Source organism: Phalacrocorax carbo, chromosome 2, assembly GCF_963921805.1.
Source record: "Phalacrocorax carbo chromosome 2, bPhaCar2.1, whole genome shotgun sequence".
Lineage (NCBI taxonomy): Eukaryota > Metazoa > Chordata > Aves > Suliformes > Phalacrocoracidae > Phalacrocorax > Phalacrocorax carbo.
In genome coordinates this window covers 24,406,373-24,419,675 of record NC_087514.1, presented here as the reverse complement: position 1 = coordinate 24,419,675, position 13,303 = coordinate 24,406,373, and the positions used below count along the sequence as shown (strand labels likewise).

Here is a 13,303-nt window from a genome sequence, read left to right as displayed (position 1 = left end):
TTTTATTTATTACTGTTTGACTATTGCCAAAACTACCTCTGTTTGACTATTGCCAAAACTACCTCTGTTTGCACCTTGCTTACCCAGCAGCTAATAATTGTAGAACTAGTGTGATAGTGGAGGCCGTTATGTTCCTTGTTTTGTACAGATGTTATTTCTTTACGCTTCCTCCCCTCCTTTAGCCGGTGTGTCGATTTTGTACAATTAGGTTATAAATTCTTTGGCCATGTTCATGTAGTATCTAGTACACTATGTCACATGTCCTGATATGTTCTCAGATAGTGTCTGAAAAATGAGATAAATGAGGATTTTGGAAGTCTGACTAAAGGTAAACACCAAAAGGGGAGAGCATCTATTTAAATGGAAAGTTAAGTTTGGGATAGTGGTCAGTGAATATAAACTGGTTCTTCACATCTTTAGGCTAGAAGTAAAAGATTTTAAGATCTCAAGACTACAGTAAGTTTTTTTGCTGCTTCTATTATCATTAGAAGGAAATTTTCTAACTTGTTCTTATATGGAATTTTATGTCTTTAGGAACAACATATATGACAGCTGTTTGCAGGAGAAGGGGTTTGGACTTAGTGTTTAAAGAAAATGTTAAAATTTGGAAATCCACTTGATGTACAACACTTCTATATAAGTTATATTTCTGTACAGTGTGCAATTTACATACATAATTCTTCACATTTCTTTTAACTTCAGAGGGAAAAAAAGAGGAAAACTTACAAATATAACTAGTCCTTAAAGCTTCTGCATGATTTTTTAAAGTACAGTGGAATATTTGATGCCAGATGCTTTCAGTGAATGGCATTGTAGCTTCTTACCTTTTCATTACAAAGTGACAGTACATGCCAAAATGAGGCTGCTGTTAGGCATTTGAACAATGATCTGTGTGGTTGCTGTTGTGGCTATATGGTCAGTGTTCTAGGGTAAATGGATGTAAATATAACTTGTTTTTCTCTATCCATTCTGAACTTCAACATGCATCTATAAGTTTTCTGTTGTCCCCTTTAAAGCGCAGAAACAATGAGAACATTGAAGTCCAAAAATCCATGAGGTGCCCTCTGAGGACTTGAACAAATCTGCATGTTGCTTTTGAATTTCTGTCGTGGATACTAGAAATACGTGGTGAAGTTCTTAAGTTTCTTTGCTGAAGTGAAAGCATGTAAAATAAGCCTCTTCTCTATCTATAGTCTTGTCCATTATTGCCTCTTATATTATTGGTGATATTGGACATAGGTCAGTATAATACCATTCTGAGGGGCATAACTGGATTTTAGTCATGAGTAGTAACGCTTCTCATAAAATTTGGTTTGGCAGAAATGAAGTAACAAGTCTCTCTCTATATAAAAAAAACACAGCAAGCACGAAGATTTTGTTGTGTGCTTTTTATGTCCTTATTTTAATATGTTTTTGGAAGTTTATGGTTTGTAAATTTTCCCAATAATAGAGGAAACTAGTGAAACAGTTTGTAGTAAGAAGTTTTGCTGTCTATTTGTATACTATATGGTATACATGTGCAGCATCTTTTCTTTAAAAGGTGATACAGCAAAGCCAATGCTGCTTATGTTTATATTAGGAATAGAATTAACATCTTTGAACTGAACTCAAGGTGAAGTCTTTAGTCTCTCAGCCTTTCCTCATTTGAGAGATGCTCCAGTCCCTTAATCATCTTTGTGGCCCTTTGCTGGACTCTGTCCAGTATGTCCATGTCTCTCTTGTACTGGGGAGTCCAGAACTAGACCCAACACTGAGCAGAGGGAAGGATCATCTCCCTTGACTTGCTAGCAATGCTTTGTCTGGTGCAGCCCAGGATACCATTCACTTTCTTTGCAGCAAGGGCACTTTGCTGCCTCCTGTTCAAGCTGGTGTCCACCAGGACCTTTTCTGCAAAGCTGCTTTCCAGCTGGACACCCCCCAGCATATACTGACTCATGAGGCTGGTCTTCCCCAGGTGCAGAACTTTGTACTTCTTGTTGCTGAACTTCATGAGGCTCCTGTCAGCCCATTTCCCCAGCCTGTCATGGTCCCTCTGGATGGCAGCACAATCCTTTGGCATATCAGCCAATCCTCCCATTAATGAAGACTTTGAACAGGACTGGACGCATTATTGACCCCTGGGGTACATTGCTACTTACTAGAGTCCAACTAAACTTCGTGCCACCCTCTGGCCCAGCCATTCAGCCGGTTTTCAGTCCACTTCACTGTCAACTCATCCAGCCATACTTCATGAGCTTCAACATTAAGATCTTAAAGGACACAACGTCAAAGGCCTTACTGAAGTCAAGGTAGGCAGTATCCACCGCTTTCCCTTCATCTACTAAGCCAGTCATTTAATCATAAAATGTTATCAAATTGGTCAAGAATGACTTCCACTTGGCGAAAGTATGCTCATTACTCCCAGTCACCTTCTTGCCTGTCATATGCCTGGAAGTGGTTTCCAGGATTAGTTGTTCCATCCCCTTCCCAAGGACTGAGGTGAGGCTGACTGGCATGTAGTTCCCTGGGTCTTTCTTCTTGCCCTTCTTGAAGACAGAAGTGACATTTGCATTCTTCAGTCCTCAGGCACCTCTCCCAATTGCCATGATTGTTCAAAGAACATCAAAAGTGACCTTGTGATGACATCTGCCAGCTCTGAGCACTTGTGGGTGCATCTCATGAGGGCCCATGGATTTATGTATAGTTTGCTTAAGTATTCCTTGACCTGTTCCTCTTCCACTGAGGGTATGTCTTCCTTGCTCCATCCTTTTCCCCTGGTCTTTGGGAGCTGGGATTCAAGGCTGGCCTTGCTAGTAACTACTGAGGTGAAAGTGGTGTTGAGTACCTCACCTTTTCCAGTAGGACAAGAAGCTCTTGAGCTTCCTGACTTGATATCAGTGTGTATTGCCATAGAAGATGAAATATTTTAGCTGGCTCTTTTTTAGCTCATTTGCCCTCCTGCTCCTTTCCTTTTCCGAACTCAAGTGAACAAAAGTTAGTTAAGACTGCATAATGCTTATACAATTTATACAGTTTTCAAAAACATTTTATGTTGTTTTCATATCTAGCAGCTCTGAATAATGTACAAACATAAGAAAATACTGTTGTTTAGTGTCAGACAAGAAAAAAACCAAACAAACATTTATTGGTAACAGGGACAGGAAGAGGTGTTGTGGTGTAGCCGGTAACTCAGCCCCACACAGCCGCTCGCTCACTCCCCCACCGGTGGGATGGGGCAGAGAATTGAAAGGGTTGAGGCTCATGGGTTGAGATAAGAACAGTTTAATAATTAAAATAAAACAATAGTAACAGCAACAACAATACAATGAAAAGGAAAACAATGAGAGAAGTGAAACCCGGGAGGGGAAGGGGGAATGAACAACCAAATTAACCCGTGCGCGATGCAGCCGCTAACCGCCTGCTGACCCAATGCTGCCAGTCCCTGCTGAGCTGCAACCACCCATGCGCCAACTGCCCCCGTTAATGTACTGGCCGTGGCGTCACATGGTACGGAATGAACACCCCATTGGCCAGCCGGGGTCAGCTGCCTCGGCTGTGGCCCCGCCCCTCCCGGCCTCCCGCCCACGCGGCAGAGCTCGGGAAGCTGGGAAGGTCCCTGGCTACTACAGGTGCTACTTAGCGACACTGAGCCGCTACTTAACAGCAACTAAAGCATCAATGTGCCATCGGCACTGCACCAGCTACAGTGAAGAGAATTAACTCTATCCCAGCCAAAACCAGCACAGGTAAGCAAGAGATATTTGTTATCATGAGAGTATTTTTGCCTTATCATCAGCTGGTGATCTTTCCAGGTTATCAGTGTAGCAAATACCGTGTGCTGCTTTGTCTAGAAAAAGATACTACTGGTAGATCACCCTTCTTGTTTGGAGCACTGTACTGTGTACATTAGTCAACACCCGGAACCATTGCTAGCTAATGGGTTAAAAACCAAAAACCCAGAACACCCAAGACACAATATATGTTAAAGTGGCAGCAGTTGTTGGAATTGTTTTTGTTAAGTTATATTTGTTTATTCTTTAATAATACTGAGCTGAAATAACTTGAGTCTTGGTGCAGAGCAAGGAATAAACTTTATAAATCCACGTACTATAACCTAAAGTTCAAAACTTTATTTTCAAAATCCTTACTTTTTGACTTGTAAGCTAGAGACATCTTAGAAATTTTTTAATTCAGGACCTTCTGAACATTGTGCCTATTAAGATACTTACACCAAATTTTTAGTTTAAAAGCCGCAAAACTCAGAGCTTGCTGCTTAATGTATATGTTAAAAAAGAGGTAATTTGTTATGCCATCTTGTTATTAACCTATTATGTGATAGTTCTAATGGTTAATGGCCTGATTTTCAACTTTTTAGTGCTTCATATGGCAAGAATAAATTAAAAATATACTTCTTGATTTTGCTCGCCTTTAGTTCAAAACCTGAAGAATATATGAAAAGCATTCTGGGGAAGGGTATTTCATGGTAAATTTTTTTTTGTACTGAAATTTGGTATGTTATACCTGTGAAATGGAAATACTAATAAAAGTTTGAAGATATCAATATTCATAAATAATATTATGTTGGACACATGGGTAAATTTTTTGAATGTAGATGTTTTGATTTTCAGCTCCACATTTTAAGAGTTAATGCATTAAGAAGAAATCTGATAAAATTGTAACTATTCTGCTTTACATACAGTCTGCGTGACTGCTCAAAAAAATTAGTATAAGCCAGATACGCTGCTGCATATTTCTGTCATTTTCTTTGGCTGTTCTGTACACATGTGTGTGCTACTACCTAATTTAATGAGTATTTCAGTAACGGAGTAGATCTAAAACCAGCAGTGCAGGGAGAACATCCTTAGTCACATACGGGGGCAATTAAGGAAAAGACATTGTACTACTTCCAGATTCATCATGCTTTAAAGCTCATACATGATTCCAGAATCCAAATTTCTTCCTTTTTTCATGAACATTCCCCCCATGGAAGATTGTGTATCCCAATTCAAAAAACCAAAAATTTTTCATCAGCTGGGTAGGTAGGTAACAGAATTGGTCATTAGCAATTCAATTTAATCCATTTTTTTGCCTTCAACTTTTTTTCTGCTCATTTTCTCTTTTCTCTACCTTTATCTTAGGAATTTTACTGTGTTATAAAATCCTTTCACTGCTTTATGGTAAGTTCATTGTGAGCTGAGAATATTATCAACTCTTGATGGCATGCTTTGGGCAGTTCTTCATTCAGAGGTCTGCACCAGAGGTCTCTCTGGAATGTTTGCCTAAGATGAAATAATTTTATCATCACAACTTGGTCAGTAGACTCATGAAGTACAAGTAATTCATCTAATTTGATTTGGTTTAGGTTGACTTTTAGAATATTGCAAATCTTTGTGTCTTTAAGAGCCGAATACTTCTGACAATGAATGAATGACACAACGTAAGGGTAAGTTTCAGTACCCAAACTTAAGATTTCTCCATGTTGTAGCAAAGCTGGCTGTTGAGGGTAGAGCTGTGTTGCTCTTCTTTAGTTCTAGTAGTTCTTGTCTACCTTGATAAATAGCAGGAGAGGCTTTGATAAAACAAGCATGTTTCTACAGTAGACATAATTATCTTCTTGGTGTGCAAAGATCTCTCAAATTATAATAGGTTTTGATTTCTGATGTCGCTTTCAGGCCGGAAAGACTGTTTATCCCTATTAGAATCTGTCACCTCTTACCCCAGGGAACGCAATTAATTTTCTGAAGGATGTAGGAATGCTTACTTAAGGAACTAAAGCTACATGGGACTTGAACCTTGCATCTTCTATTTTCAGAGGCCCCTTGAAACTGCTGCTAGAATGCTTTCATCAGTTGGTGAAAATGTGGGGGTTCTTGGCTGACATCAGTTCATCACATAAGTTTGGAAAGATTACAGCTAATCAGTGATTGGTCTTTTATCCCAGCAAAGCACTTTTCTGAGCATACCTGAAATTCCTATCTGAAGCAGTTACAGAATTCCATTTGAAGTAGTAAGTTCATCTGCCAGGAAAGAAGGTGCTTTTGTGACCCCCCGGGGTTAGGCATGCTTCATCTTTAAATTAGGAATTAATTTAATTTTAATTAATGTAATTGTATTAACTTAATTTTAATTGGGAACTAGGCCAAATGCCTAGTTTTCTTTTGAGCTCTCTGAAGCAATATAGGTGTGTGCTTATATTATTAATCTCAGGTAAATATTCTTCTCTAAGGCAGATACATGACAAGCACTGCTGTGATTCAGTGTCTTGCATAATGGCATAAGACATGAACAACCTTAGATGTTCACAAAACACCATGTCTGGAGTAGAACTGCCATCTGTCCCCATTCCAAAGATGTCATTAACTTTATTTCCGGCTTGCTGCTTGCAAGCTACTGCACATGTACATACCAGTCTGTGTGCACCCAGCATCCACCGTATGGGATAGCTGGATTTGGTATCATTTCAGATATGGCAACCCATGTCTGGGCTGAGATTTCTGAATTCAACATTTCACAAGCTAGTGCTTAAATTTTTTTCATTTCATAATTAATATTAAAGTTCCTACCTTGGAATATTCTTTTGCCTCTGGTTTGTTATCAGGGAGGTGACTGTATAGGCATCCCTCAAATTAAAGTTACTCATCTGTTCAATCAGTCAAGTTCTCTTTAGAATGCATTTCTCATGTTCCCAGATCTACCTGCATCCTCTGCAGGCTCGCACTCATGGGAAGTTATAATTCAGAAATAAAATATCTAATTACTAAAAATCCCAAGTGAAATAAAATATTAATTTATTCTAGCTGGGGAAAATTTCCACTAGCCCTCTTTATAGGATATTTTAGCTTCTATTAGTTGGCATATCTCCACGAAAATCAGGAAATACGTGGGGCTTCATATTTTTGGCAGGTTGGTTTTTAGCTGTTATTGTTCTGTGCCTTTCTATGATTTTAGGTCTTTATTGTTTCCAAAGTCATGTTGACTGCATAGTATGAAGTAAAATAAAAAATATCATTTGTATCTGTTGATCCATTTACATGCATAAATAGCATATATGTATATGTTTTGTGTACACATACTTAACATGGTGTATAATGTGTTAGATTATTTGTGTCAATAAAACTTAAATTTGGAAAAGGATAGCTTTCCTGTAGGTTTATTTTTAAACTTAAAAAGTTCTGCATAAAATGTTCTTGTGCTTAAAAACTTAATTATAATAATTATACTGGAAAAGTAGCAATTTTTCTTATTTTGAGTACCATGAGTTGTTTTTAATCTAGTATTTAGTGTATAATAGGCACAAAACATCATTAATAAAACTGTGGGCAGTATTCTAGAACAGATTCTGATTTTTGACTTCGTGTCAGCAAAACAACCTCATATAAATGTTGCCGTAGTTCCATAACTTTATTAAATGTTCTTTATCTTCTTTGTAACACTACCAGTTAGTAACGATAAAGGTTATATCCCAAGTAGGTGTGTTAAACTTTACTATATATTACTTAATAGCTAGCATTTTGGATTCTTGTGACAAAATGCTTGTGATAACACTTGCCTGCAATATCTCCTTTCCCATCAGATTCATCTTTTCGTACAGCTGTGGGGCTCTTGTCATCTGCTATTTCCCAAGCCACAATTTCCTCATCAGTTTGTGGCTAAAACCCAAATCTTGATGATCCTTTTCCATCCAGTTCAACGTTGATCTTTCATCTTCTGCATTCTTTTAACCAGAAGTCTTTTGCCAAAAACCTGACAAGATTGTACTGGGCGTCATCAACAGCAACATCAGGCTTGATTTCAGTGAGCAAAGATGAAACAGCTGTTTCATTGTCCAGATCAGCACTCAAGCACTCAATATTTGGTCATAATTTTTTCCAGCTTTGTCTGGCTGTGATAGCCTTGATGTTTTTCGCTATATGACTAGTGGTGTAACTTATTATTATATTTTGATCCATTTCTTCAGTGGTTCAGAAATAGATCTGCTTCTTCAGACAGTATTTTCATCCTATTGTCTTTTGTACTGTCTTGTATTGTCTGTGTTCATTCTTCAGAAACTCTTGCTTTGCTTTGGCAAGTCAATGGTCTTGCAAGGTTACATCCAGAATTGCCAAATTATGGCTCAACAGTTGCCGTGATGGGAAAGCTGCAGATGGCTTTGCCTTGTATCACTTAAACTGCTAAATTTTGAAAATAAGTGATGTAAAGTGTCTGACAAAAGTTTACAAAACTTCAGACACTCTCTCTCTGTATGCCTGTGGGAAGTATTTCTGTGGCATAGAACTTGTCTTTTCAAAGCCAGTGGGTTCTTTTGTTGTTGTTATGGCTAGAGGACACCAAAGTGGCATGTTACTGTATTCCAGAATGGCTTTTTAGTGCTTTTGGAGACAAAGCTGACGACTGTACTTTCAGAGAGAGGAGGAGACATGAGAGTTCTGTTTGTCATTGACATAAGTATTTTCCTATTAACTTTGCATACCACTGTATATATAAGTTGATTGTTTTCACTGGAGTTAGGATTAAATAGTTGATTGTCTTTCTTATTTTAATTTACTTTCATAGTGGAAAATGGTGAAGGCGTTTGGAAGTCATTCCCCTTCAATTAAATGATTTTTCTGTTTGTTTTGGGGGTTTGTATGTGTGCACGTGTTGCACACTGCTTGATTCAGTGATCTGTTTTCTATTGGAGAAAATTTACAAGCACATTGCCCGCCTCACACGAATTTGTTTCCCACAGAGATTCCTAATGCAACGTGTGAGGTTTCTCATTACCCAGCTATATGGATTACATTTTCGCTCCAATACCAACAAAATTAAATTACACAAGAATTGATTAAGATGCATGTAATCCTAATGTCTGATCTTTAAGAAAAAACTTTTGTCATCTTTAAATGATAACCCTCTGCAAAATCAATGGTAGAAATATTCTGCTTTTGTCAACTGTGATACAGCTACAGTATACGCAGCAGCTAATGCTACACCAAAATGTTAACAGACAACTGTACAGCAAAATTGAGGGTCCTTTTTTTAATGATTTTGTCTTTTCTAGCTCACATTAATTAAAAAAACCAACAACAAAGCCAGTAGACTGATTCATTTGTGGACCTGCAGTTCTAGAACCCATGTGGATTAAAGCACATCACTCTTTTCTAATCTTGGAATAAGGATGCAGTCCTTCAAACTAGATTTTAATGCTCTGAGTTTTGTTTAACAGTGTCATATTTTGAGCAGTTTGTCATTTATTGATATGGTTGAAAGACCAAACAATTCAAAATCAGTAGTGGTCACAAATTTTATCTTTAAAATATGAGGAACAAATATAATAATGTGTAAATAACAATGCATCTTTCGAACTTTAATGAAGCTTGATAAATTTCTTTGCAAAACTTTGCAACCTTCATATGTGGCTAAAATTTTCCAGTTTCCATTAAACATTTACATAATCTTTTTGCTTTGGTGATCCTCCAGGTTTATTCACATGCATTTTGATTAGCTAACAAGCATGGTATTTTAAGTTAATAAATTATATTTCACCTCTTTTGTTATCATAGACCTTTTTTTCAGACTAACAGGACAGAAGTAAAGAATTAAAGGTGCAAGTCTGAATGTAGCATTTCATAATTTGTTTTCAAAATATCTGTACTCCAGTCATTGTTTCAAGTTGTCTTCTGTACATTTCCAAATATATAGTGTAAGACATGCTTCTCATGACAATGCCATAATTCAACATTAATGTGTTTTGATTTTGAGTGGTTCACAAGGCACTTCTTTTCCTAGCAGTCTGTAGGAACTGTTCCACTTGGTGTGTCAGTAACTCGAAAAAAAGAGGATGAAGCATCAGTTGGAAGTGCACCTTTGGCAAGGCAGCAATCAAATCAAGCCTCTGAGTATGCCAGCAGTCCTGTCAAAACAAAAACAGTAACAGGTATGATCACTTAATTGAAACTAGCCACTCTGCTTTTGCAACCTCCCTCAATACCATGCATCCCCAGTGTAACAGCATCAGCTGTGCAAATACTGTGGAACAACTTTCAGTTTTAAAGATATATTCTTTCAGAAAATTTCAACTTTTTAAATTAAAAATAATAAAATTTGCAAATTAGAAATATATGCTTATTTTTTTTCCTCACTTTCAGTTAGGTATTTCCTTTGGGGCCCTGATAGTTTCATGTAATGCACTTTCTAAAACGAGATGAGAGATGTACTTCAATAGAAAATCTGTTATTTGCATTGGTATTTAATATTTTATTCCACAATTTTATTAGACTTTATATACTGTGATTAATCTCTCTGATTTCAGGCAGTCTGTTCACATTGCTTAAAGTCTGGCATGTATGGAGGTCAAAATTTGTGCCTAAACAATTAAAACTCACTGTTTTCAAAATCACTTTCGCAAAGTAAATGCATTTATTGTCACTTCTGTTTCTGGAGGTCAAGAAATTATTAAATCTAGGAATAGTTTCTGGACATTTATGAGTGGTAAAGTTGAACTTTGTTGCCTCTAATCAAGATGTTATGGTTTTCTGGGATTTTCTAGGCTATTTATTCATACAATGCTGTCTGCAAGTAGTAAAGTAGGAGATAATAAAAAAAAAAGTGGCTATCCAGCTGAGACTTCTAGTAATCCTTCTGAAATACGCTGAACAAATTCTCTTTTCCTTTGCATTGATGTTTATTTTCAGATAATCATGAAGTACTTCAAGATGTTGTCTACTGAAACTGAGATTACATTCTTGTCTGTTCGTGGTAGGGTTAATTGGTATTTTGAGATTAAAAAGGACTAAAACCAGAAAATCTGTTTGCTGAATATTATGTGGGTTGCCATGTTATCACTGGTAGTAAAACAGATTCATTTCAGAGACTTCTATTCCAATTATGAATATCCTTTATTTTTACTATTTACCCTTTGATTTTTACCATTTATAACTTTCGTTTATTTTTGCCTGTAATTAAGTTACATTCATATATATATATGAAATATTCCTAACTATATTTATCATCTGTTTTGCTATATCAACATCCTAAATGATATGATTTGTTTTTTCTTGAGGTTAATTTCACCTGTTCCTGTCAACAAAGCACAAAGGTGTAATTCACTAGAGAAACTTGTAATTTTGAATATTTGACATTCAAAACCAGCTATTTGCATAAACAAACACTAGATTAGTTTGTGTTAATTACCAGTTTATAAAATATGCATATAGCTTGCAGAACTAGCTTTGTACTTGAGTTTTGAAAATTAGTGTCCCAGTCCGGTACCTGCCCAGCTTGGTAGCCAGTTTTGATCTTCATCCTTTGTTATTCTTCACCTTGAAGTATTGTTTTCTGCAGTAATGATCACACCAGAATAGTCTACTAAAAGAAAATGTTATAGTTCAAAATCTAGAAGTGCTATGAATGTCAGTTTTGCTTGTGTTCTGGGTTTTGTGTCTGAGTGCAGAAATGATAAAAGAAAATGATAAATTACAAATGAGGTTCTAAAAGCAAAAGAAGGATTTCTGTGCATCTCACGTTCTTCCACTTTTTTATTTGAAGTCAATATCAAGATGCGTTTTCACTTATTACAACATACATTGCTGCAAAAATGAAAACTTCATTTTTAGGTTTCATTTATGTTAGCTACTACTTACTTTACTCATTCAGTTTATCAAATACGTTTAGCCTAAATGCTGGGGGGTTTTGTGATTAAGCAGCTATTTGGCTTCTCTATAAGAAAATTTTGTGGCATAGAGTTTCATACTAATAAATGAAAGGTGATAGTACGAATTCTCAAGAGAGAACATTTTTTTTTAATTAGAAGCAATATTCTAAAGTGTTACTAAATTGGATTTCATTAATTCTTAACTGTTAGAAATTTGTTGAAAAAGTTTCTGTTTTTTTCATACATATAGCAGAGGGTCTATTTTGTTTGTTTTTAAGTTGTGGTGTGCCTGAGGCTGCTCCTTTGAAGGCTAGCTGGTGTTTTAAAATGTCTACTTATTTGTTATACTCTGGAGATAAAATGCCAGGTGTGATAAACCTGAAGTATTTGAGATTTACTTGTAAAAATGGGGAATAAAAATATAAAATGAATGCTAAAGAGCAAAAGCCTTGTATACTAATGAAATAATTTAAAGGGATGCTATCTGTCTGCTTCAGTAGACCACAGTGATTTCCCTTAATTAAGGAAAGAAAGAAGAGCCATGTCACACTGCAGTGCTATGCAGGCTTGTTCTCTGTATAGCCTCCTGAAACTTTGTGTGATGTTAGCAGCTTTTCCCGTAGAGTTAATCTTGTGCCCTGTTTGTCAGAGTTGGCTTTGCACTGGAAAATTCAGGGGACCGTAAAAACTAACATGTATGCCATGTCACAAAAAGAAGTCTCTACTTTGATTACAAAGCCAGCAGTTACAATGATTAGAAAAGGTTGGATGGATGCAAGTGTGAAAGGTGAGATCTCATTCTCAGAAAAGTTTCAGTGGATCCTTTCTTTCACAATTCGTTTATTTACAGGTATATAATGTGTCAGAATATGGTGAATGAGTGACTAGTTTATTAAACTAAAAATAGAGTGCCTGTGATTCTTCAACTTTGTAATTTTTCTGGGTCCCTCACTCCCACAATTTTTCACTTTATTTCCACCTACTTTCTCTCTGAATTTTCTTTCATTATTTGTCTCACCTTTTTAAAGCAGGAATACCACACTGATTATACGCTAGGACATATAATGCTACCTATGCTACAAAAGCATTCTAGGTAAAATGGGCAACAACCTTTGTAAGCCTTGTATTTCTTGATCATCAAGGCTCTAGCTACAGATGCCTTCAGTTGTCAGAAAACCGACATTCCTACGTTGATAAAAGTGAGATTCCTACATTGTTATGGATAGTCTTTGCAGATTGAAAGAGTTTGTATCTTAAAGTCATGCTATTCAGATGATGATTTTGAATTTATCCTTTTCAAGTCTAGCACGATCTCAGCAGTCACTCCCTTGAGAACTGCTAGAAACCAATCCTATGTATTAAATGAAAGCAGTTTGTAATCACAGCCATAAAATGATTTAAAACATTGATCTTGAGTTCAGTTTATTAGTTAATGGCTGCTGAGATCTTGCCAAAAATGGAGCATGGGAAAAGAGGAAAACTACTCTATATGGTATCTGTCTGTGAAAATCGAGGGTTTCTGTTGTTAAGTCCCAAATTGTAGTTATTTCTGAATCACCTTAACCATGAAGGCTTCAAAAACAGAGTAAGATAATAGAATATGTGGTTTAAATTTTGTATGATGTGGCTGTGAACAAGCAAAGTGATAAAGAAACAGGATTTTAAACAGTAGTGTTTACCTCAATTCCTCCC

The 13,303-nt window shown here is 36.5% G+C and overlaps 1 protein-coding gene across 5 annotated transcripts in view; it reads left to right on the top strand.

Moving 5' to 3' along the window:
- The window catches only part of VPS13B (vacuolar protein sorting 13 homolog B), a 485,884-nt gene that overhangs the window by 221,075 nt on the left and 251,506 nt on the right, over positions 1-13,303 (top strand). For 4 of the 5 annotated variants that reach the window (XM_064442323.1, XM_064442322.1, XM_064442320.1 and 1 more), the window contains exon 21: positions 9,748-9,895. In XM_064442323.1, the coding sequence (XP_064298393.1) occupies positions 9,748-9,895 (148 nt within the window). The remainder of the gene's footprint in view (positions 1-9,747; positions 9,896-13,303) is intronic. The other variant, XM_064442321.1, reaches the window with a different exon arrangement.